The sequence below is a fragment of the Myotis nattereri genome, assembly GCF_964212035.1.
Source record: "Myotis nattereri genome assembly, chromosome: 1".
NCBI lineage: Eukaryota > Metazoa > Chordata > Mammalia > Chiroptera > Vespertilionidae > Myotis > Myotis nattereri.
The window spans coordinates 86366498-86393696 of NC_138075.1; the positions used below are offsets into that span (position 1 = coordinate 86366498).

At 41.2% G+C, this 27199-nt stretch overlaps 1 protein-coding gene across 1 annotated transcript in view; it reads left to right on the forward strand.

Moving 5' to 3' along the window:
• Nucleotides 1-27199, forward strand: part of ARHGAP5 (Rho GTPase activating protein 5) — a 131371-nt gene that overhangs the window by 58917 nt on the left and 45255 nt on the right. Inside the window, exon 4 of the mRNA XM_081089834.1 lies at nucleotides 22753-22900. Within this exon, the coding sequence (XP_080945960.1) occupies nucleotides 22753-22900 (148 nt within the window). The remainder of the gene's footprint in view (nucleotides 1-22752; nucleotides 22901-27199) is intronic.

The following is a 27199-nucleotide window of genomic DNA, read 5'->3' on the forward strand; positions in this document are numbered from 1 at the left end:
TACTCTGAAATTTTAGCATGGTCCCTAATTTCAGTTAGTTTATTAATGATAATGTTCCTTGAATTGAATTAAATCTCTTCACATCTGATTTGCCCTACCTAATTATTTAACTATATTTTATTGATTCCAAAATACTTTTCTTTTTTTAACTTTTAAAATCTGTTAAATCTGCATGTGTCTAACAATTGATGGCATGTCATAATTTCAGTAACACAAGGTTGTTTTGGTGTTTTCTTTTTTAGAAGTACATCAAATAATGGTGCTGTTTTTAGTCATTGGCACCTTAAGTTCACTTATTGTAGTAATTTGTCTTTAATTTTTATTCCTAGCCACAGATACAAATGGGAATTAATATCAGACCTAGATTCTTTCTCCACACTTGCAAATGGTTCATATATTTGATTCAGTGCTTTATATAATATATCCCTTTTCATTCGGTATCAGCCAGTGTTTTTCCTTACTTGTATTGAAATGATGAGTTAGCCTTGAGTTCTACTTATAATCTGTTTTCTGTTGATTTTACTCATAGTAATCTTGGCTCTCTTAACTTTTAGAGCTGTTATAGAATTTCCTTGCACTTTTATTTTTTATTTTATATTAATCCTCACCCAAAATTATTTTTCCATTGACTTTTAGGGAGAGGGGGAGAGAGAGGGAAAGACAGAGAAACATCAATGTGAGAGAAACACATTGGTTGGTTGCCTCCTGCATGAGCCCTGACCAGGGCCTGGGCCAGGGAGGAGCCTGTAACCAAGATATGTGTCCTTGACCAGAATCGAACCCAGGACCCTTTAGTCCACAGGCCGATGCTCTATCCATTGAGCCAAACAGGCTAGGGCTCCTTACACTTTGATAATAACTCTAGGGGCCTAGTGCACAAATTCATGCACCTTGAAAGGAACTGTGGGCTGTGAGGCTGTGGTAGGCACAGGGGTGGGTCTCAGCCCATCCTCCGTGCCCCCCAGTTTCCTGTCTGCCAGCAGTCCCGCTCCCACTGCTGCCACTCCCATGTGCTGACAGTGCTGGTCCCACTCACACCTGCTGACGGCGCGGAGCAATTGGGACCGGCACCAGCAGCGGGTGCTAGCAGGGCCAGTGCTGGCAGTGGGTGTGAGTGGGGCCAGCGCCAGCAGCAGGTGTGAGCACCGGGCAGGACGGCGGCATGCGGGAACAAAGAATTTTCAGTATCCACCAGAGGCTCACCCTGATGACAATGACTGGCACCCCGCCTTGGTCTGGTGCCCCTGCTCACCTGCTCCGCCATCCTGCCACAGCCGCCGCCGCCATGTTCCACGCACACCCCCTCATGATCAACACACGTCATAGCAGCTGGTTGGTTGGTTGTTCCAGTTGTTTCGCTGTTCAGTCTATGTACACATTAGCCTTTTATAATATAGGATTGTTTTAATTTTTAGATTCATGTGTTATGATATTGGAACTCCTAAGAAAATTGGAGAAATTATATTTTAGAAGCTTTTAGATCTATAGGTAATTTTAAAAATCTGGTGGCACTTTAATGTTTTCTGGACCTATGGTCTTAAAAAGATAAACATACCGGTATATTACAAAGCAACTTCATAGACACATTTTTGTGCCGTGGTTATATTTTAGGGCTTTGTATTTATATATGCACAGTGAAATGCCTTCTATCTCTCTATGGCTAACAATTATTCATGATATATATTTTAAAGCATTACAGAAAGGCTAGAACACTTTAGTGCAGCTTAGTTTGCCTAAAAAATTATTTTCATAGTATAAGTTGGACTTGAGTAATTAAAGATGTTTTATGTTTCAGTTCAAAAAGCATTCACTGAAAACATGCTTAAATCTGTAAAAAAGCTGTTGATGGGTATAAAAAGTTAAAAGAGCTTAAATGTTAGTTTGAGAGACAATACCCTGTGCTTGGGACAGGGTTAGGAAGTACTACTATAGCAATTTTAGGAAGCATAATATAATAGTTAAGAGCACATGTTCTAGAGCCAGATTTTAGGAACTTACTAGTTGTGCAAGTTTGTAATTTTTTTGTACTTTCATCTAGAAAAACCAAGACAGTCCTACTTCTTAGAGCTGTTACGAGAAGTAAGTTCATCTTGATTTAGTGTATTTGGTACATGGTATATATGTTAAGTAAAAAAGTATATATACGATTTGGTGGTGGTATTATTGAAATATAAGTATTAATGGAATACAGGGTGAGAAAACCATAGAGTGGTTAGTTTCACAAAATTGGAGTTAGTTTCACAAAATTTCAAGAAGTGTGTCAATTGCCTTTTAAGAAGGAGAAAATATATTTTAGATGGGAAAAATCACTTGTACAGGGCATAAAATTATTACTAAGCAAGGTGAGATATGATAGGACACCATCCGAAGGCAGGGTATTGTGAAATAGCATTGCATTTATGAGTCTGCTAAACTGAAGAGCTAGATTAAATCCAAGAGCAGTATAGTAAAACAGGTCCTGAACAGTAAGGGAAGTTGGAAGGTGGAAAGAGACTGTCAAAGGCTGGTTTACGCATTCAGTTTTAAAGTGATAGGGATACAGAGACCAAATGAGAAATCAGTAAAGCTAGAAGTTGATTCTTTAAGAAGACTAGAAAAAAAACAGACAAATGTCTGGCAAGACTGATCAGAAAAAGAAAAGAAAAGGCATACATAAACATTGAGAATGAAAAGAGGAACATAATTACAGATAGATCAGATTAAAAAGATAATACTATCAACAATTTTATGTCAACAAATTTGAAAGTTTAAAAAACATAAACTTGTAGAAAAATATAATTTACCTCGTTTAGAAAGCTTTGAATAATCCTGTAACTATTAAATAAATTGTGAAGCATTAGTTACATTTTGTCATAAGAATACCAGGCCCAGATAATTTTACAGGAGAATTTTCAAGGAACAAATCATTTCAGTGTTCTACAAACTGTTTTAGAAAATAGAATGCAGAAAATACATTCCTTAATTTATTCTCTGAAATCACCTATCCTTCTAGAACAGACAAGGATGGTATTAGAAAGGAAAACGATAGTTCCATTTTAATTATGATTATGCATGCAATAATCATAATTTACGGGTCCATAGACTATTAACTGCAATTTTGATGTCCAGTAACCTGAAAATCAAAAGTTCTTTCAGAAATTGGCAGCACAACCTGATTTGACCTGTTCTTGTTGGCAAAACCTGATTCAAACTAATGTGAGACTACTTAAAATCATTGTTTATCTTGTTTAGATTGAATATCCATACAGTTCACTGCAGAACTATTCATGTATTTGAGTAGGGTACTGACCCTCAATTTGCTGGGTTGTTATGTAAGATATTTTTTGTACTGTACATGCTGGCTAACAACTAGAAATTTCTGAATTCTAAAACATATCTTGACCCAACGGTTTTAGATAAGGGATTTTGAACATATAATAGCAAAAACATCTAACAGTATTTAAAAGGCACTTGACAAAATTTAAATTCACGTGAAAGCTGTTATGAACAGATGAGAACTTTCTTAACTTCAAATAAGGTATCTACAAATTCACAAACAAGTGAAATCCACAATAAACATCATCCTAAGTAAGGAAATGGATTCCCCTTTCAATCAGGAACAATACAAAATACACTGTCACCACTTCTGTTCAGTATTATATCTAGATCTTAGTCAAAGCAGTAAGAAAAAAAAAGTTAAAAGCATGAGTATCGGATGGAGGATACAAAAATGGTCATATTGGCTGATATGATTGTCTGTGTAAAAGCCATAAAGGATCTACAGATAAATTATTAGTATTGGTAAAAGAGTTTAACAAAATAGCCCGGCTGATGTGCCTAAGTTAGTTGAACATCATTCCATGCACCACGAGGTCACTAGTTCGATTCCTGGTGAGGGCACGTGCCCATGTTGCTGGCTCAATCCTTAGTAGAAGGCAGCTGATAGATGTTTCTCTCTCCTTGATGTTCCCATTTCTCTCCCTCTCCCTTACTATCTCTGAAATCAATAAAAACATATATTATAAAAAGAGTTAACAAAATATCTCCATATAAGACCAGTAATCAAAAGTTGGTTATATTGCTATGCATCAGCAATAAGCAACTTGATACCATTTGCAAAAGCAAGGCAAATTATCAAGTGCCTGGGAGTAATTACAACATCATGTTCCTCTGTGGAAAAGTATAAAACTTAAAAAATAAATAAATAGCCGAAGCCGGTTTGGCTCAGTGGATAGAGCGTCGGCCTGCGGACTGAAGGGTCCCGGGTTCGATTCCGGTCAAGGGCATGTACCTGGGTTGCAGGCACATCCCCGGTGGGGGATGTGCAGGAGGCGGCTGATCGATGTTTCTCTCTCATCGATGTTTCTGACTATCTCTCTCCCTTCCTCTCTGTAAAAAATCAATAAAAATATATTTAAAAAAATAAATAAATAAAAAATAAAAACAGGAAAAAATAAAAGAAGAAAAGTATAAAACTTTATTGAAAGACATTAAAGAAGACATACCGATTGGCAACCGCTGGTTTAAAGTATCAAGGGTTTTCAAGAAATTTCACTCACTGATTGTAATCCATATATGGAAGAGCAAAGAACGTAGAATAGCCAGGAGACTTATGAATAAGAAAGGCAGAGATGGTATGGTAATGAAGTGTGTGTGCTTATTCTATCAGATATAAAATTTAGTATTTAAGAGAATGTGGTATTGGCACTGGGATAGGCACTGACCAAAAAAATAGAATAGAGAGCTGCCAAACTACAACCTCTGGCTTGAAGCTATCCTTCCACATAGTAGCCACATGAGGCCATTGAACACTTGAAATGTGGCTGGTATGAATTGAGATGTGCTGGTCTAGGGGATGAGAAGTGTCATTTTAAGTTAGATCTGATAGGGGACTAGTTGGGTGGCTGGAAGAATATATAATGCTGAATGAATAGGATGCTTTTGTGGTGAGAGGGAACATGATACGTGTTCTTAAAGGAGGTCACTGCAGCTGGTCATTGATCTAAGGCAGTGTTGGCATACTTTCTGTAAAGAGCCAAATAATAAATATTTTAGGCTTTGAAGGTAATACAGCCTTTATAACTAGTAAAATCTGCTGTTGGCAATATAAATGTACCATAGAAAATATGTAAATGGGTGAATTATGGCTATTTTCAAATACAGGCAGCAGGCTGGATTGAGCCCCCAGGCCATAGTTTTGCTGACCCATGATCTATGGGAGAGAATAGAACAAGGAAAGACTTGAAGGAGTGGGGACTAGACTGGGACCTTTTAAGCAATGTTAGGAATTTTTGTTATTTAGCCTAAGAGTAATTTGAAATTAGACAGTGAGTGGATTTGAGATCACATGGTTTTAGTGTGGAGAATGGGTTGAGTAAGATGGAAAACCAGTTGGCATATTATAATACTCTAAATCAGGGGTCCTCAAACTACGGCCTGCGGGCCACATGCAAATACAAATATTGTATTTGTTCCCGTTTTGTTTTTTTACTTCAAAATAAGATATGTGCAGTGTGCATAGGAATTTGTTCATAGTTTTTTTTTAAACTATAGTCCGGCCCTCCAACGGTCTGAGGGACAGTGAACTGGCCCCCTGTTTAAGAAGTTTGAGGACCCCTGCTCTAAATGAACCGCGATAAAAACTTTGAGTAGTTGAAATGGGGGAGGAGAATGGTGGCAGTGAATAGAATGGATTTGAGATACTTAAAACCCGTAAGATTTGGTGATGTTTTGTATATGTGGGGGAAGGGTGGTGATGATGAACAAAATAGGAACTATAGCTCATTGATTTCTAGCTTGTGCAACTTCATCAGTTGATGTTGTTCTTCATGTAGAGCATTGGAATTTACCTGGTTTGGAGTTGGGGTGTGGAAATTGTAATTTTGGTTTTAGAGTTCAAGTAGAGATGTCAATTGGGCAATTATGAGTTCTCAGAGGAGAGGTCTGAGTTAGAGATACATATTTAGGAGACAGTGAAGTAGTGGTGGCAATAGGTAAAATGACCCTAGGGAGTAAATACAAAGCAGTGCCTATCAGAGCCTTGAGGAACTGCCAATGTTGAACGGCCAGATAGGAGAGATGATTCTTAAGAAAGATAGGTAGAGAATAACTCAGAATAAACCAGTTACCCTTTCTTAGCTGGTTCCTTCACCTGTAAAATAGGGATAACAGATTGTCCCAGACTTATTATGGTTCAACTTGTGATTTTTTTTTTTAAATTTATGAAACCGTACACATTCAGTGGAAACTGTACTTTGAATTTTGATCATTTCCCAGGATAGCAATAAGCAGTACAGTATTCTCTTATGATGCTGGGCAGGGTGCAGTGAGCCACTACTCCCATTCAGGCATGCTGTCATAAGGTTGATACTCTGCAGTGTACTATACTGCCAGCATTTTATAGATACTGTGTTCTGAGCATGTTTAAGGTAGGCTGGGCTAAACTATGATGTTCAGTAGATTATTGCATGATATTTTCAACTCATGATAGGCTTATTTGGACATATCTCATAAGTTGAGGAGCATCTGTGTAATACTTCTCTTAGAATTGTGCTAGAAATTGGAACTATGTGTTTCAAGTGCCTGGCATACAGCAGTGCTCAATAAATACTATTATGGTGTGCATCAGGCCTGAAATATTCCAGTATACTCTGTATTTCAGAACAGCCCTTTGTCCTATTTGCTGGATTCATTTCCGGACTTGTTTTTAAATTGTATAATCCTATGTATGATTTCTGATCCTGAGTTTATGCACTTGTTAGTTTCTTAGCATTTTTTTTTCTCCTCTAAGAAAAAAGTTCATTATGTTTACCTTCATTCTTAGATTCTAAGATAGGAGCCATAGTCTAGGAATCTTTTCGCAGATATAGGAAATCATAACTTTTGGGCATTAGTGACATCTAAGGAAGGCTCAAAGATCTATTTCTTTTAAACTGAGCTTAGTTGTCAGCTTTATGCTTGATTGTCTTTGATTCTATACCCCCAAATGAGTTTAGTTTTAGTTATGGGAAGAAGCCCTCTAAGACATTTCTTTAAAAAATATATTTGTATTGATTTCAGAGAGGAAGGGAGAGGAAAAGACAGAAACATTGGTGATGAGAGAAAATCATAGATGGGCTGCCTCCTGCACACCCCCCACTAGGATTCTAAATCTAGCCCGTAATCCATGTATGTGCCCTCACTCAGAATCAACCCATGAGCTCCTGGTTCATAGGTTGACACTCAACCACTGAGCCATCCCATCTGGGCTTTTTTGTTTTAAGAGTTGTTTTTTGTTTGTTTTTATTGATCTTCTTAGAGAGTGAGGAAAGAGGGGGGAGAGAGGGAGAGAGAGAGAGAGAGAGAGAGAGAGAGAGAGACATTTATGTGAGAGTGAAACATCCATCAGCTGTCTCCTGCACACACACACCCTAACAGGGATTGAGCCCACAACCTGGTCATGTGCCCTGACTAGTAATCAAACCCACAACCCTTCGTTCAGTGCCTTGGATGACGCCCAACTGAGCCACACCGGCTAGAGCTTACTGTTCCCTTCTCACTAAACCCGCTATTGGATAGTGTCTTAGATTCTGCTGCTTTAGCCATTATAATAGGGTTTGGAGAATGTTTGGTGAAGAACACCAAAATAGGTATGTTTTCTTTGAAAAACTGGATAGATATCAACATGTGTGAAGCTGCGACTGGCATGGCTAGGGTTCAAGGTCTGTAGAAGGGGCTGACGCACAAATGGATATACTAGACAAGAAATATAAATTTAGAAGGCATGGGGGGAGCCAGGCGGAGACCTTACTCTCCAGAGGAGAGATTCCCCAAATGGACCCATTAGCTTTTTATTTACTAGAATACACATTTTCCCTTTAGCAAAGCAAACAGACATATCAGTGGTAAGGTTTGGTAAACAATAAAGGATTATCAGGTTAGGGCAGTGGTCGGCAAACTGCGGCTCACCAGCCACATGTGGCTCTTTGGCCCCTTGGGTGTGGCTCTTCCACAAAATACCAACTTCTGCGCATGGGCCACGAAGTTTCAATTGCACTGTTACGTGCATGCCCGCACATGGTATTTTGTGGAAGAGCCACACACTAGGGGCCAAAGAGCCGCATGTGGCTTGCCAGCTGCAGTTTGCCAACCACTGGGTTAGGGGATTGCCTTCAGCCATTCAGCCAGCAGCAGAGTAATACACTGCTGATTTTCAGCCCTGCTGAATATCAAAGTCCATTAGCCTTCTAAGGACTTCTTGCATTTATATGTTAACTACTGCTAGTCTTTGCCTCCAAGAAACATGTATATATTGAGTCACAGATATTAATTTAATTTACTTAATGTTAGTAAATAGTGAATTGATACCAGATTTTCTTTTTCTACTTATTTTTGGGGAATACCTTGGTTAGATTTTTTTGGCAGTTAATATAGGGTTTCTATTATAATCCATTATTACCTGCAGACATTTCCTTCAGGGGTTGTGGGAGAGTGAGGGTTACTTTTTGTAAAGGAAATATGTTCAGAGGAATGAGAAAGCTGCTTTCCCAGACCCCTTAACTAGCATCTTTTGCCTTGAGTTGGGTCCTGTATCCATCCATTCCTAACCAGTAAATTCTGACCAGAGGAACAGAATTATGCTATTGACTGTAGGCCCAAGCATTTATTCCTAGGGCTCTGTGTGAACTTGGCTTTCCCCCAAATTGGGATTAATTTTCTAAAGGATGAAAATCGCAATAGCCGAAACCGGTTTTGCTCAGTGGATAGAGCGTCGGCCTGCGGACTGAAAGGTCCCAGGTTCGATTCCGGTCAAGGGCATGTACCTGGGTTGCGGGCATTTCCCCAGTGGGGAATGTGCAGGAGGCAGCTGATCGATGTTTCCCTCTCATTGATGTTTCTGGCTCTCTATCTCTCTCCCTTCCTCTCTGTAAAAAATCAATGAAATATATTTTAAAAAATAATAATAAAAAAAATAAAGGATGAAAATCGCAATATCTACTACAAGCAAGGTATATATATTTTGTTCATAATTGATATCCATAGCCTAGCACAGTATATTGTATTGTGATCAGTTGAAGTCAGTATATGGTTTTGTGTTTGTAGTTGTAATAAGAGTGGTTTTTGTATTTGTTTTAGTAATTAGAATTTATTTTGATTCAAGGAAACTTAATTTGTCAAACATCTTACTGAGTGCCCACTATATCGAATCACTGTCTGAAGCTAAGGTTACAGGGACGACTTAGTTATTTATGCATTCTGCTCTCAAGAAATTCAGTCTAGTAAAATTGATTTTACTGAAAATTAAACATTTTTTTATATTTTTATTAAAGTTAGCTAAACTTCTAGTTCTTTCACATCTCTCATCTCATTTGGAAAGCATTTAGTGAGGTGTTTTTAAAGTAACCATTTCCATTGCTTTTTTACTGGCTAATTGGCTAAACTGGTCTACTTCTGATTGAATAGTTCTATGTTGTTTCCAAAATTTCGCATCAACTTAAAGTTGATTTCTTCAGTAGCATTTCTAGTGCTGGATACATCAATTTATAGTATTATATAAGTATGGATATATAATGTGAGTATTTCTGCCCATATTTTGCTATTTGCTATGTCTTCTGTGCTGTCCGTTTGACCATGATTTATTACTTTTCAAATTCAGATTGAAATGTAAGTAAGTGGTCAGTTTGTAAGTACATTTCTGATTCATGTGTTCCATTGAGACTTAATATAAATGATTGTGTCAGTGGTATGCTTGTTTTTACTAATTTAAAAGCAAATGTAGATTTTTTTTTAAGTGTGACTTTCTATTCAAACTTAATATTTTTCTTAGCTTGCATAGCACTGAATGTTTGGCAAAAATGGGCATGGCACAAATTATTGAAATTACTCTTATTTCTACAGTATATTATAATTCTTAGAATATTTTCACATATCAAGGAGGCATATACTCCTATAACATAGAGCAGCAGTTTTCAACTGGTGTGCCACAAGAATTTTTAAAACATGCAGTGCCTGACTAGTTAGTTAGGGGCACTGACCTCCTCCCTTAGATCAAGCATGTCAAACTCACAGCCCATGGGCCACATGTGGCTCACAACGAATATTTTTGTGGCCCAGGCAATGTTAAAGCGTTTTAATAAAAATTTTGTAACTTAATTTTTACAATATTCTGTTAGACATAAGTATTAATAGCAAACTATAACGTTCACTAATGACTGATTACTATAATCGTATTGCATTCATTTTCCTTATGCGCCTTAAGCACAAGCGCACCATCAGTGAATATTTTAGCATCTGATTGCCATGTAATTAGTCTTGGACTGACTTGTTTGGTGTACATAACAGTAAATACTTCGCTTTCGGAGAACAAGAACAATAGGTTTATTTGCATTACGCTTATTTGTGCAGTGTCTGGTAAGTTAATGTTTCAGAAAAATATGAATTTTTATTAAAACATTCTATTGTTTTATGTTAACGATTACTCATTTATTTCAGCCTTTTGTATTCAGCATGTCTCTATCAAAATAAAATAAATTTTTCTATGAAAATTGAAGCTTTTGGTTTTTTTGCGACCCATATAAACTTAAACCTTGTTTATTTGGCCTGTGTTAGCCTTTGAGTTTGACATGCTTGCCTTAGATTGTCAAAAAAGTGACAGCCAACAAACAATAGCTATCTGATGTGAATAAATAAAAATTAATGGCTTTTCTTTGTCAGATCAGCAAAGAATATATTTTTTGGTGTGCTGCAGAAATTTAGTTAATTATAATTTTATATCAATGGACAGTTTTTATTGCAAGACTTATAGGAAAGTGTATAGGGTTGTCAATTTTATGTGCTACAATATTTGGTATAGTACATATTTTCCCACTCAATTCAAGAAGATTTTTTTTTATAATTTTGTAATAATTAAAATTAGTTTTATGATTTCTAGCTCCGTAATGTTTTCTTTTCATTTCAGCTAATATTGTGACAGAGCCCTCAAGTAAATAGGGGCTTAATCTATGAATGTATAAAGAGAAACTACAGTGGAAGGAGAACTGCTTTTTAAAGCAGTAATTTTAATATTTCCAATTATTTTTTTTGAATAAATTTTTATTGATTTCAGAGAGGAAGGGAGACGGAGAGAGAGATAGAAACATCAGTGAAGAGAGAGTCATTGATTGGCTGCCTCCTGCACGCCCCCTTCTGGAGGTCGAGCCCGTAACCTGTGCTCTTGATCGGAATCGAACCTGGGAGCCCTTCCGTCTGCAGACCAATGCTCTATCTACTGAACTAAACCAGAAAGGGCATATTTCCAATTCTTAGAGCAAAACAAAATGGTATGACCAAAGTGGTCTTGTGATTTATCTAACTTTGTTCAAATATTAAGTCTACTTTGCGTACTTTGTATAGAGCGTTTGTTTTGATCTTTTTTGAAATTGTTCTTAGCCTTTAAAAATCTCAGCACAGGTTTCGGTATTTTCCCTGGAAAAATGCATGTGCACAAAATTTTATTGCCATTTTAAGGGTTTCATATATTTGCTAAAGCTGTGGACTCCAACATAAAAGAACCTCTGTTGAAGTTAGGGAGAAGGAAGACACACTGAAACTTTTCTTCATTCTTCCTTGGTGCTCTGATTGGCAGCCATTAGAGTAACAGAAAGTACCTAAAAGAAAAGTTGGGAAGCAAAGGGAGAAACAATAGTTTTTAAGAATGAAATGCTGGGTATAACATAAAACTTACTTTAATTTGAGTACACTTTTAAAATATATATTTAGGAAAGTTGGGAAGAATTCCACCCATTATTCACTTGAATAGCTAGGTGTTTTGGTAGGTGATTCCAGGTGCATTTTTTGTTTGTAGAGTTGTTAATGGCAGTAATAAAATACCTACCAGTTAGATGGTATGTGTTGACATGCTTAATAGGAACATGCTGTCTTAGAGATGAGTTAATGCTAGAACTAGTTTGTATGTTAGTATATACAAGAATCCAGACCACATTTATTTACCCACAGTTATTTTCTCTTCACTTTTTTTCACCTAGTGTTAGCTTAAAGCAAGCATGTCAAACTCTAAGGCTAACATAGACCAAATAAATAAGGTTTAAGTTTATGAGGGCCACAAAAAAAAACAAAAGCTTCGATTTTCATAGAAACGTCGGTTTATTTTGATAGAGACATGCTGAATACAAAAGGCTGAAATAAATGAGTAATCGTTAACATAAAACAACAGAACGTTTTAATAAAAACATTTTTTCTTGAACATTAACTTAACAGACACTGAATAACTGCACAAATTAATAATCATAACTCAAACCTATTTTTCTTGTTCTCTGAAAGCGAAATATTTCCTGTTGCGCACACCAAACAAGTCAGTTCAAGACTAATGATGTAGCAATGGGCTTCTAAAATATTTGCTGCTAGTATTAGTGGAGAGAAATGGTGAGCCTTGTGCGTAAGGCACGTAAGGGAAATGAATACAACACGGTTATAGCAATCAGTCATTAATGAACGTTGTAGTTCATTATTAATAATCTACATATATATAAAAGTGTAAGTGACCAGGCAACCGTTCGACCATCTGGTAGCTATGATGCGCACTGACCACCAGCGGGGCAGACGCTCAACACAGGAGCAAAAACCACAGGCATGGAATCATAGAACAGATGGATGAATCTGGGGGGGAGGGGGAAGGGCGGGAGGAGATTAACCAAAGATCTTATATGCATACTAGTGGCCTGGTGCACGGTGGGGTCCCTCAGCCTGGCCTGCAGGGATCGGGTCGAAACCAGACCAGTGCATGGAAACGGGCTCTCCCACATCCCCTGAGGAGTCCCAGATTGCAAGAGGGCACAGGCCAGGCCAAGGGACCCCACTGGTGCCCTGTACCCGTCCTCTAGTTATGTAGAATAGGATATTGTAAAAATTTAGTTACGAAATTTTTATTAGCATGTTTCTTACATGCGTTATATTGGCTGGGCTGCAAGTTTGACATGCTTGGCTTAAAGCAGCCGTGGGCAAACTACGGCCCGTGGGCGGGGATCCGGCCCATTTGAAATGAATAAAACTAAAAAAAAGCCCATTTGAAATGAATAAAACTAAAAAAAAAAAAAGACCATACCCTTTATGTAATGATGTTTACTTTGAATTTATATTAGTTCACACAAACACTCCATCCATGCTTTTGTTCCGGCCCTCCGGTCCAGTTTAACAACCCATTGTGGCCCGCGACTCAAAAAGTTTGCCCACCCCTGGCTTAAAGGGTGTGAAAGAGCCTTCACAACAACCCTGATTTTCAAAGTGTGTTTGGATTTCCATCTAGCACCTACAGCTTTTATAGACTTTTTAAAAAGGGATTAGCTAGCCTGGCCTATTTGTTTAGTGTTTACAGTGTTGTCCTGTGGACCAAAGGGCTCCAGGTTCAATTCCCGGTCAATGGTATGTACCTTGGTTGCAAGTTCCCCAGCCCCAGTAAGGGCAGGAAGCCACCAATCAATGTGTCTCTCTCACATATATATTTCTCTCTTCCCGCCTCCTCCCTCTCTTTCACCCTCTCTAGAAATCAATGGAAAAAATATCCTCCTGTGAGGATTAAAAAGGTGGGGGGAGTTTAAGTAAACCTTTATGGAGCCCTGGATCCCACTAATACCTCTTTCTTATACTAACGTGTTATGCTGTAGTGTAATACTTATTCCTCCCACCTAAAGTAATTGCTTTATTGTAGTTTTATCGTTTTATAGTTTAACTAGAGGCCCGGTGCATGAATTCGTGTACGAGTGGGGTCCCTTGGGGTGGCCTTCGGGGGTCGGGCCCCACCTCACGCCCCCAGCCTCACAGCCCCGCAGCCCCACCTGGCACCCCACCTTGGCCTGGCGCTGCTGCTTCACTTGCTCCACTATCCTGCCTGTGGAGAGATCAATCGGGCTGGCCTGGGAACCGTATGCAGGGCAATCGGGTCCCCTTTCGCACCCGCCTTGGTCTGGTGCCACCCACTCACCTGCTCTGCTATCCTGCCGTGGTGCCACTCTCGTCGGGGCCCGCAGCGCCTCCTGTGCTGCCAGCGCCGTGTCACCAACGCCTACCATGTTTTGCGCCACCCCCTGGTGGTCAGCGCATGTCATAGTGAGCGGTCAAACAACTGCCTGAGGGGACAGTTTGCACGTTAGGCTTTTATTATATAGGATGTTTTGTTTTTCTTACTACATTGTAAGCTTTTAGGGGGCAATTATGATTATCATTCATCTTCGTGTACCCTACAGTAGTGTTTCTCAATCTTGAGTTCAGTATTGACCTATTTTAAAGTTAAAATTTTGAGTTTTCCAGAATATGTCTGTGGCCATCTCCCAAACTTGAGTTCTTGGTCAACCTTGTTTTTATTAGCCTAGACCAGGGGTGGGCAAACTTTTTGACTCGAGGGCCACAATGGGTTCTTAAACTGGACCAGAGGGCCAGAACAAAAGCATGGATGGAGTGTTTGTGTAAACTAATATAAATTCAAAGTAAACATCATTACATAAAAGGGTACGGTCTTTTTTTTTTTTTTTTTTAGTTTTATTCATTTCGAACGGACCAGATCCGGCCCGCGGGCCGTAGTTTGCCCACGGCTGGCCTAGACAGTGGCTGGTAAACTGTGGCTCGCAAGCCACGTGCAGCTCTTTGGCCCCTTGAGTGTGGCTCTTCCACAAAATACCACGTGCGGGTACGCAGGTACAGTGCAATTGAAACTTCGTGGCCCATGTGCATGCAGAAGTTGGTATTTTGTGGAAGAGCTACACTCAAGGGGCCAAAGAACTGCGTGTGGCTCACAAGCTGCAGTTTGCCGACCACTGGCCTAGCACAGTTGTTCTCAACTAGGTCATTTTGCCCTCCAGGGATCATCTGGCAATGTCTGGAGACAATTTTGGCTATTAAAACTGGGATGGGGAATTGCTACTGTATTTTTTGGGTAGAGGCAAGCAGTGCTGCTAAACCTCCTGCAATAAGTGATGCTCCACAACAAGATTATACAATCCAAAGTGTCAGTAATCCTATCTAATAAAAGAGAAACATGGTAATTGGCGTACGACCGCTACCCTTCCCATTGGCTAATCAGGGCGATATGCAAATTAACTGCCAGCCAAGATGGCAGCCGGCAGCCAGGCAGCTTGAAACTAACATGAGGCTTGCTTGCTTCAGTGACAGAAGGACTCCAACGTTCCCCGCCTGCCGCTGCAAGCCTCTGAACTGGCAATTTGAAACATAGTTACAAAAATAGAAGCTAAACAAAACCCCAGAAACCAGCTTTCAGCTAGCTGGGATCTCAAACCTGGAGTTGATACAGAGTTTCCATTGTAGAACCTAAACAAACCAGATACCTGCTTTCAGGAGCGGAGGCCTAAGAGCTGGAGCTTCAGAGCTAAAGCTGGCTCAGAAAAGAAAAGAAAAAAGAAAAATGGGAGCTTCAGTCCCAGCCTGAAAACAGCCCTCAGCCCCTCACCCAGACTGGCCAGGCACCCCAGTGGGGACCCCCACCCTGAAGGGTGTGTGACCAACTGAAAACAGCCATCATCCCCTCATCCAGGCTGGCCAGGCACCCCAGTGGGGACCCCCACCCTGATCCAGGACACCCTTCAGGGCAAACCAGCCAGTCCCCACCCATGCACCAGGCCTCTATTCTATATAGTAAAAGGGTAATATGCGTCCCAGCACCGGGATCAGCGTGACGGGGCAGCGCCCAAACCCCCAGATCGCCCTGCGGCTCTGTGTGTGACAGACGGCGGGGCCACAACCTCCCTATCGGCCCTGCTCTGTTCCTGACAGGGGAAAGCGCCCCAACTCCCTGATCGGCCCTGCTCTGTTCCTGACAGGGGAAAGCGTCCCAACTCCCTGATGGACCCTGCTCTGTGCCTGATAGGGGGGAGCTCCCCAATCCCCTGATCACCCTGTGGCTCTGTGTATGACAGGGTGCAGCGCCCCAACCCCCACCCCCACCCCACGGGCCCTGCTCTGTGTGTGACGGGGTAGAGCCATAACCTCCCCATCAGCCCTGCCGTGAGTGTGAGAGTGGCAGCGCCCCAGCCCCCTAATTGGCCCTGCTCTGTGGGTGGCGCCCCCTGGTCCCCGCCCTGATCTGTGCGTGACAGGGGGGAGCTCCCCAACCTCCTGATCGACCCTGCTCTGTGCGTGACAGGGGGCAGCGCCCCAACCCCCTGATTGGCCCTGCTCTGTGCGTGACAGGGCGTGGCGCTGCAACCTCCCCATCGACCCTGCCTTGAGTGTGACGGGGCGGTGCCCCAACCCCCCAATCTGCCCTACCCTGAGTGTGACTGAGGGTGGCATCGCAACCTCCCAATCCGCCCTGCTCTGTGCATGACAGGGGGCGGTGCCCCAACTCCCCAATGGGACCTGCTCTGAGCCTGACCAGGAGCTGCACCTAGGGATTGGGCCTGCCCTCTGCCACCCGGGAGCAGGCCTAAGCCAGCAGGTCGTTATCTCCCGAGGGGTCCCAGACTGAGAGAGGGCACAGGCCGGGCTGAGGGCTCCCCCCCCCCCCCCGCCCCCCCAGTGCACAAATTTTTGTGCACCGGGCCTCTAGTACTATATATAAGAATGTGGTCTGTAAGGAAATTCCTGTGAGATTCTAGAAGTCATTCATACAAATTATGTTTGTACCTGCTCATTAGGAAAGGCAGGTTTTTCCTCATAGGTGGTAGATTTTACTTCCCTATCCTCACCATGTTGGGTAAAATATATTTTGAAGAAGGAGCTACTGTGGGAAAAAGCCACATGCTATTGCTATGTGTCCCACTTCGCTCATCTTTATTCTGCTGTAAAATATGTTTTCATTTCCTTGTCACAGTCTTACTTGAGATTGCCATAACTTCTTATTTAGATCATTGTAATGACCTTTCTTAAAATATCATTTAAATTTGACATAATTGCAGGTTAACATGCAATTGTAAGATAATGCAGAGATCCCATGCATCCTTTGCCCAGTTTCCCACAAAAATAACATCTTCTAAAAGTATAGAGTAATATTACAACAAGGGTGTTGATATTAATGTGATCCACAGATCTTATTTAGACTTCCCCAGTTTTACTTATACTCATTTGTGTGTTTGTATTTCATTCTATGCAATTTCACATGTAGATTTCTGTCTCTGTCACTAACATATCTTTCCTGTTGTCCTTTTATAACTATACCTTCCCTTCTAATTCCCCTCCATACATAACCCATCCCTAGCAGCCCAACCACTGATTGGTTTTCCTTTTTATCATTTTATAATTTTGCCAGTTCCAGGATGTTATATAAATGGGATCATAGAGCATGTAGCTTTCTGGGACTGATTTTTTTTTTTTTTTTCAGAGAGGAAGGGAGAGGTATAGAGAGTTAGAAATATTGATGAGAGAGAAACATAGATCAGCTGCCTCCTGCACACCTGCTACTGGAAATGTGCCTGCAACCAAGGTACATGCCCTTGACCAGAATCGAACCTGAGACCTTTTAGTCCACAGGCTGACACTCTATCCACTGAGCCAAACCAGTCAGGGCTGGGACTGATTTTTTAAAAATTCAGTATAATTCCCTGGAGATTCAGACAAGTTGTTGCATAAATCAATAGTTTGTCTCTTTTTATTGCTGAGTAATATTCCATGTATGTATATAGCACAGCTTTTTAACCTGTTGTAGGACATCTGTATTGTTTCTAGTTTTGGGCTATTATGAATAAAATTGCTATGAACAATCAAGTACAGATTTTTATATAAATATAAATTTTCATTTCTCTGGGATAAATCCCCACGAGTGCAGTTTCTGGGTTGTATGGTAATTTTATATTTATTTTTACAAGAAACTTTTCTAGAGTGGGTGTACTATTTTAAATTCCCACCAGCAATGTATAATAGAGACTGTTTCTCCATATTCTCACCAGCATTGTTGGTTCAGTAACTTTTTTTTATTAAATTTTTAAGGAGAGGGAGAGACACATGACGTGAGAGAGAACCGGCTGCCTCCTGCACACCCCCTACCGGGGATCAAGCCCACAACCCAGGCATGAGCTCTGACCAGGAATCGAACCAGCAACCTTTCAGTGCACAGGATGACACCCAACCTACCAAGCCACAGTGGATGTTGCTTCTCGGCGATACTGTTAATAAACATGCCTAATCTCTCTCCCTGCAAAATATATGTATGTAGCCTCTGTATAAAATTCAGATTCTTTACTTAGGCACTAAAACTATTTGCAGTGTGGCCCTTGCCTATCTTCATTATTAATTCTTATACATACTTTTTAGTTCCAGGTGTGTTGAAATAGTAGCTATCTCTTGTAATGATTAGATTATACATATAATATTACCAAATACCTGATACACAGGGTGGGGCAAAAGTAGGTTTACAGTTTGTATGGAAAAATAATACAATAATAAATAATAATACCAGAATAAACTCTGTGTTTTGAGTATTCACAACACTGTAAACCTACTTTTACTCCACTATGTATACCAAGCAATTAAAAAATGGCAGTTTCTAGTAATTTCTGAGAGCTTATGTTGGCATATGGTATGTTTAGAAGAGTGAATGAACTATAGATAGACTAGATTCTTTCTAAATCCTGAAATGTCCCCAACCTCATCTCTACTTTTATAAGTTCTATCTTTTAAAGTCTGGGTTTAAAGCCTATGTGTAATTATTTTGACACATAATCGTACACTGTTTTGTACATGTTACTAATTAAATGACGGATAGTGAGGTGTTTTTTCTTCATAATAGATTATCTGTTTGGTGAGGGCATTTAACTGTACTTCCATTCATTTTATTTTTTAATCCTCGCCGGAGGATATACATATTTTTTAAGTTCTTTATTGTTTAATATATTACACAAGTCTCCTTTTTCCCCCATTGACCTCTCCCTGACCGCCCCCAGTCCCCAGCACTTGCCCTCACCCCTCCTCTCCCTGCCACCCATCTGTGTCCATTGGTTATGCTCATATGCATGCATAAAAGTCCTTTGGTTGACCTTTTACCCCTCTTCCCCCACCCCCCACCCCCCGCCTTCCCTCATAGGTTGGACAGTCTAATCCAGGGGTGGGCAAACTTTTTGACTCGAGGGCCACAATGGGTTCTTAAACTGGACCAGAGGGCCAGAACAAAAGCATGGATGGAGTGTTTGTGTGAACTAATATAAATTCAAAGTAAACATCATTACATAAAAGGGTACGGTCTTTTTTTTTTTTTTTTAGTTTTATTCATTTCAAACGGGCCGGATCCGGCCCGCGGGCCGTAGTTTGCCCACGGCTGGTCTAATCAATACTTCTATGACTCTGGTTCTGTTTTTGTTCATCAGTTTATGTTCATTATATTTCACAAATGAGTGAGATCATGTGATATTTATCTATCTGACTGGTTTATTTCGCTTAGCATAATGCTCTCCAGTTCCATCCATGTTGTTGCAAATGGTAAGAATTACTTCTTTTTTTACAGCAGTATAGTATTCCATTGTGTAGATATACCACAGTTTTCTAATCCACTCATCTGCTGATGGGCACTTAGGCTGTTTCCAAATCTTAACTATTGTAAATTGTGCTGCTATGAACATAGGGGTGCATATATCCTTTCTGATTGGTGTTTCTGATTTCTTGGGATATATTCCTAGAAGTGGGATTACTGAGTCAAATGGGAGCAGCTAGTAGTTTGCAGGCTAGAAAGTACCTTAGTGCTCCTGAGAGAGGACTCAGTCGATGTATTCCTCTCTCAGCTTTGAAATTATAGCCTGTTCATTTCTACTACCTTCCACATTGTACTCTTTTGGTGGTGGTGGTAATGGAAGGGTCATTTAAGGAGTTAGGGTCCACATACTATTGATTTGGTGGGTTAGTTCTAGAGCCAGAGCAAACATGCCAATGCTTTGATGACAACATTCCAGACATGTAATTATATTGCATGTAATCTGTATCACCAAAGAGTGATAGTATATGAGGATTTAGAAGTGGGATTTTATGAGCTCTGGAGGTTTGCTAGGTGGAGCAACCTGAAATTGAAAGTAAGAAAGGACTTAGTTAATTTTTCCAAGATATCCAGAGACTTAGAAGAATACATTGGGAGATCCATCCAAAGGAGAGACTCTTCCAGAAAGAATTGGAAATTAAGATGAAAATTGTTGCTTTAGGCCAGTGATGGCGAACCTTTTGAGCTTGGCATGTCAGCATTTTGAAAAACCCTAACTTAATTCTGGTGCCGTGTCACATATAGAAATTTTTTGATATTTGCAACCATAGTAAAACAAAGATTTATATTTTTGATATTTATTATATATATATATATATATTTAAATGCCATTTAACAAAGATCAACCAAAAAAATGAACTCGCATGTCAGCTCTGACACGCATGTCATAGGTTCACCATCACTGCTTTAGGCATTGAAAGCGTTACCTGTGCTCCCTCCCCCACCCACCCACACTTTTCTGATTAGAAATTATGTGGGGTTTTTTTTGTTTTTTTGTTTTGTTTTTTATTATAGAAATATCAGTTTAATCTTTTACTGTAAGAATATGAACGTTTTAAGAGGATCTTTGTTATTATTTATACAAACAGTATAAACAGAGACTTGATAAAGGTCTCTGGGTTTCTTTTAACTTCATGGTCTCGAATGTTGCTGTGGAGGATTCAAATCCTGAGATGCATGCTGGGGGTCCTCTGGGTTGACTGACCAGTAGCAGTAATCAAAGCCGAATGCCACAACCTTCTCCCAGGTGTCGCCAAAGCCATCTGGTCGACTGTCCACCTTTAAATTCCTGATTTTTGCCACTTTGCCATCAATTTCCACAATAGTTCTTCCTCCTCCTTTGGTCTCCCTCTTGCTGAGGGGCCACACCCTCATGGCCACCCGCACATTCGCCATCCCTCGGCCTCCGCCCAAGCCTGGCAAGCCGGCCCAGCCACAGCATCACCAACCCCAGCCCCAAACTTAGCCGCAGCCCCGGCCCAGCCCCTCCGCCCCATGTGCCCCCTGAGGTGGGCCGGCCTGGGGCAAGAAATTACATGTTTTTATCTTGTTCGTAAATCAGTAATGATATTTTTGACAAATATGAATACGTTGGGTATTTATACCAGAAAAAATAAAAATTTGTAGATAAAATTAGACTAAAAAGCAATAATGGCTGTCAATAAAGGTGCTCTAATATGTATAAGTTACTGAAAACTTCCTCTTCTTTCTATATTTTAGAGATTCTCAGTTGGGAGTGCATAATAGAATCATCTGTGGAGATGGTTACTATACCCTGCTCCAAAAAGACTGACTCAATTTCCTCAGTGGTGGAATTCCAGACAATACTTCCTTAAGTTTTTGAGATGTTCTCTCCCTGGGTTAAAACCTACTTTCTCCCAATGCTAGATTGAAGTTAAAACTCTGTGACTTCCTTAATTTTTTTTATTGTGAAAATGCCTTGTTTATTGTGCAAATTATCTTTAAGAAATAGAGTCAGACCCTGACTCTATTTCTTGGCTCAGTTGGTTGAACGTCATCCTATGCACAAAGGTTGCTTGGGGCACATGCCCAGGTAGTGGGCTCAATCCCCAGTAAGGCGTCTGCAGTAGGCAGCTGATCATGTTTTTCTCCCTCTCCCTTCCTCTCTAAAATCAGTCAAAACATATTTAAAAAATATAAAGAAATGAGAGGCCTGTTGCATGAAAAGATTCATGCAATAGGCCTGGGTCCCGGGTGCCGGAGGAAAACCAATGCCACTCCGGCTGGAGCCACCTTCAAAGCCCTCACTGCTTCAGCTGGAGCCGCCTTCAAGCTGGAGCCGCCTTCAAGCTGGAGCCGCCTTCAGTCTTCGCTCCACCACTTTGCGCCTACATATGCAAATTTACCACCATCTTTGTTGGCGGTTAATTTGCATATCGCTCTGATTAGCCAATGATGGGTGTAGCGAAGGTATGGTCAATTTGGATCTTTGTCTATTATTAGATAGGATAGCCCTGGTAGTGTGGCTTAGTGGTTGAGCATTGACCTATGAACCAGGAGGTTGTGGTTCGATTTTTGGTTGGGGCAAATGGGAAAAGAAGGGACAAATGATGGCACTAAAAATTTATGGAGTTACATAGGTTCGTTCACTGTATAATTGGTAATTAAAGTTACATTCTTACAAGTACAGCCATGCCCCAAAACCTCACATGACATGTCTAAAGACCAAATAAAATTAACAGACCACCCCTAAACTGAATTGAGCATTGCTTAATCCTAGTTTCTCCTTTGTGTTGGCATTGAAAAATGATTTTTTCTAATCTCCCTACCTATCCAGTTTTCCATTGTTTTCAAAGGAAACATTTTTTTTTCTACTCACCTATTTTTTCTGTTTACTTTTATCTCACCATTGCTTAAGTTGCTGCTTTTAGCAGAATTTATTTAATGAGTACCATTTTGATGGGCATGGTTGGATGTGGCTTTAATTTATTCATTTATTTTTCACTGCTTTTATTTTGTTGTTGTTGTTAATCCTCACCTGAGGATATTTCCATGGATTGTTAGAAAGAGTGAGTGGAAGGGACAGGGAGAAACACAGAAACATGGATGTGAGAGAATCACATCAATTGGTTGCCTCCCACACGTGTTCCCACCAGCCTACAACCAAGCTATGTGCCCTTGACCTGAATCGGAGCTGGGACCCTTCGAATATCTGAGGGCTGAAGCTCTCTATCCACTGAGCCAAACTGGCTAGGGCTGGATGTGGCTTTTAAATATTTCTTTTGATACAAAATGTGTATTTACATTGCTTAATACTAATGTTATTCTAAAGGAAATTTTAATGGTTTTAACTTGAATATGTTTTCTTACAGCAGAAGAAGAAAACTAAGAACTTCAATCCACCAACACGTAGGAATTGGGAAAGTAATTACTTTGGGATGCCCCTCCAGGATCTGGTTACAGCTGAGAAGCCCATACCACTATTTGTTGAAAAATGTGTGGAATTCATTGAAGATACAGGTAGGATATAAATATCATTGAAAGGGGTTTTTTTGTTTTGTTTTGTTTTATTTTATTTTTTTTAAATCTTTAAATTCTTTATTAGTTAAGGACTTACAAATGTGTCCTCATTCCCCCCCATCATTGAAAGAGGTTTGATTTAAATTTCCACCTTTGCTGCACCAACAGTTTTTTAAAATGCTCATGATTCATTAAAGCTAAGTTTTGAAAGAGGTGTATAGTTCTCATTATTAGGATTGTCTTGAGTATTAACTCTAGATATAACCATCTGACATCTGAAAGAAGTTTTGTTATTGGCCAGTAATGTTTTTGTTGGACTTCTTTTTAATAAATGGCTAAGTCGAATGCTAAAATGTTAATAAACTCACCTTATTCTGGAATTTAGAATAACTTGATTGTTAAATCGTGCTATTTATTCATAGGTAGTTATGATTTAAATCTATAATTTGAAAGTTTTTAATATTTTAAAGTAACACTATTGATTTTTCTTACTTATTTTACACATGAATTTTTCCGTTAAAAATTAATAATAATTAAGAATGTTTAGCCGAAACCGGTTTGGCTCAGTGGATAGAGCGTCGGCCTGCGGACTGAAAGGTCCCAGGTTCGATTCCGGTCAAGGGCATATACCTGGGTTGCAGGCACGTCCCCAGTAGGAGATGTGCAGGAGGCAGCTGATCGATGTTTCTCTCTCATCGATGTTTCTAACTCTATCTCTCTCCCTTCCTCTCTGTAAAAAATCAATAAAATATATTTAAAAAAAAAAAAAAAAGAATGTTTGATCACTGTTCTGTTCTTACATTGATGGTTCTCTCTCTCTCTCTCCCTTTTCCTTCTCTCTTTAAAAATCAATTTAAAAAGTCCTAAACAAAAAAAACCCACAAAACTGGATACCCATATTCTATCTAGAAAAAATCAAGCTTACTGGCCAGTGTGGCTCACAGGTTGTCAGTACACAGAAAAGTGATGGGTTCAGTTCCTGGTCAGGGCACATACCCAGGTTGTGGGTTTAATACCCAGTTGCTAATCAATGTTTTTCTCTCACATCAATGTTCATTTTGCTCTTCCTCTCTCTCTAAAACATATGAAAACACATTCTTGGGTGAGGATAAAAAAAGAGAGTCTTGGTCAAGTCATATAGCCTTACTGATTTTCTTGTTGACTTTTTTAATTACTTAAATAGTATTACTGAAATCTGGAGTCATGATTGTAAATTTGTTCCTCCTTTAAATTCTGTTAAGTTTTGCTTCATGTGTTTTGAAATTGTTTTAGTTGCACATGCTTTTATGATTATGTCTTCTTTGTGAACTGACCTATTATGAAGCATTCTCTTTATGCTTTGTAATATTCTTTGTTCTGGAGTCTACTTTGTCTAATATTAAAATAGTCAATGGTATTTTCTCTTTAGTAGTATTTATTGGTATATCTTTTCTATCCTTCTACTTTCAACCTTTCTGTATCTTTATATTTAATGTGGTTTCTTGTAAACAACTAGAAGCCCTGTGCACAAAAATGTGTGCGGGGGCGGGTCCCTCAACCCAACCTGTGCCCTCTCACAGTCTGGGACCCCTCAGGAGATAACCAACTGCTGGCTTAGGCCCGCTCCCTTGGTGGCAGATGGCACGCCCAATCCGCAGTGTCTGCCCCCGCCCCCCCCCCCCCCATCGCAGATGGCAGGCCCAGATCCCACGCTGGGGGGGGCGGGTGGCGACTCGGGATTGCGCTGAGGTCCCTGTGGATGTTCAGGCTCCGAAAGCGTAGTTGTTCTTTCTTGGTTTTGTTTTTACTTCTTGAAATTGAAATGTGTTTAAAAAAAAATTTTTTTTTTCCTGCACCTTTTTGGGTCCCAGGGACCCCGCTACACACCAGCTGCCCTTTCCCAGCTCGGTGCTCCTCCGAGCTTCTCACGGAGGGGCATCCTTTTAGGTTGTGGGGTGCGTTGAGAGAAGCCTGGCTTTCTGAAAGCGAGTGTTTGGGGATTTGTGGTCTGGCTGAGGAGCCCCGAGGGCCCACTCAGAACAGTGGGGGCTGCCACAGTGAGTGACCAAAGAAACCAGAGAAAAGTTAGGAGACAATAAACGGTTCGATTTCTAATTCCGCACGTTGCAGGAGCCGAGGGCGCCCTGGATTTTCCAGGGAGAGAGTGAGCGAGTTGCATGTGTGTCCACTGCCCCTCACACAGCCGGCCCTGCTCCCCAGGAGCCCAACTTGGCTGAAAAGAATAGCTCAAGCACCCAGTGAGGCCTTAAAGCCTGGGGTGCTTGCTTGTGTTGTCCGAGTCTAAGCTCGTGGCGCTGGAGCGCCCCCAGGAGACAGGACCCCGGCGCGGCTGTCTCCTTCCTGCAAACCTGCTGCCGGGTGCCCCGCTGTCCTCCTCCACTTTTCGTCCGGGACTTGCCGCTCACTCCTGGTCTCTGTTCGCCTTTGGCTGATGTGGGGGGGGCATGTTTCTTCCTGAGGAGCCGTCTGGTCCTGGCCCTGGGCCTCCACTTCCTCAGACCCACCCCCAACCCCGCACCAGCCCGCCTCACAGCTGAGTCTCCCGCCCTCCGCTGTGCTCGCAGCTTTCCTGATGCTCCTTTTCGCTTCCAGAGCCACCCGTCTTGCTGTGTCCCGTGCCCTTTTGCTCTTCTGTAGAGACGCCCAGACCTTTCTTTCCTTTGGGTACTTCCGGGGCTTTCTTCATGTTTCCTTTCTGAGCTGTTTTTCTGATTTTGGACCTGGGAGCCAGGCCTCCTGTACCCGCAAGCTGCTGCGCTTCCTCTAAAATCATTTCTCCCTTAGGCCCCAGCCCCTCAAACCCCCCTGAAAGCACTGGTCGCTTCCTGTGTCTGCGCTTCCTGCTCCCGGCAGTGGGCCCTTTGCACCGGCTGCTTCCCTCAGCTCTGTGTTGGTCCTCGCCACCTGCAGCGTATCAGCCCTGCGCTCCTCTTGGCTGTCACCCACTTCCTGTGGGGACATAGTTCTGGGGTCGACACCTATTTTCTTCTTTGTTGTTTGTTTTCAAATAACTTCTCTAATGTATTGGTGCCTAGTTCCAATAAGCATAAGCCTGATGCTCAAGTAGGCAGGTTCGGGTCTCCTGGCTGTGCACCTGGGGCTCGCAGCTCCGGTGTCACTTCTGAGGAGCCGCCTGCGCCCGGGGCTCCTACCCCCGTTGGGGGGGGGCCGGGGCTGCCAGCCTCACCCTGTCATGGGGTGGGTGGCTTCCCAGGATCGCGCTGCCACCCGCCCCGCCCATGGCCGGCCTGGATCTTGCACTGGGGTGGGTGGCCACTTGGGATCACGCTGCCGCCAGCCACGCCCCCTACATGGCAGGCCAGGATCTCAGCTGGGGCGGCCAGTGGCTGGGGGTTGCGCTGCCTCCAGCCCCAGGCAGGTCCTGCAGTGGGATCTGTCTGCAGTATGCAAATTAGCCTCCATCTTTGTTGGCGGTTAATTTGCATATCGCCCTGATTAGCCAATGGGAAGCATAGCAAAGGTGCAGTCAATTACCCTTTTTGTCTTTTATTAGATAGGATATTTCATTGGTCTGACAATCAACTTGTTTTTATTGGAGTGTTTATTATGTCATTCATTAGTTTTTAATGTAGTTATCAGTATAATTGATTTTAAATCTCCCATCTTCTTTTTTTCTATTTGTCCCATGTGTTCATTCCCTTTTTCTTCTTTTCCTGCCTTCTTTTGGATTAATTGGATATCTTTAACTCTATTTTAACTCCAATATCAGATTATTATTATCTATCTCACATTTTTAGTGCTACTCTTAAGGGTTTTTTTTTTTTTAATATATTTTTATTGATTTTTTACAGAGAGGAACAGAGGATGAGAGAGAAACATCGATCAGCTGCCTCCTGCACACCTACTGGGGATGTGCCCGCAACCCAGGTATATGCCCTTGACCGGAATCGAACCTGGGACCTTTCAGTCCACAGGCCGACGCTCTATCCACTGAGTCAAACCGGTTTCGGCATACTCTTAAGTTTTCTATTTTAACTCCAATATCAGATTATTATTATCTATCTCACATTTTTAGTGCTACTCTTAAGGGTTTTTTTTAAAATATATTTTTATTGATTTTTTACAGAGAGGAACAGAGAGAGATAGAGAGTTAGAAACATCGATGAGAGAGAAACATCGATCAGCTGCCTCCTGCACACCTCCTACTGGGGATGTGCCCGCAACCCAGGTATATGCCCTTGACCGGAATCGAACCTGGGACCTTTCAGTCCGCAGGCCGACGCTCTATCTACTGAGTCAAACCGGTTTCGGCATACTCTTAAGTTTTGAAATATATTC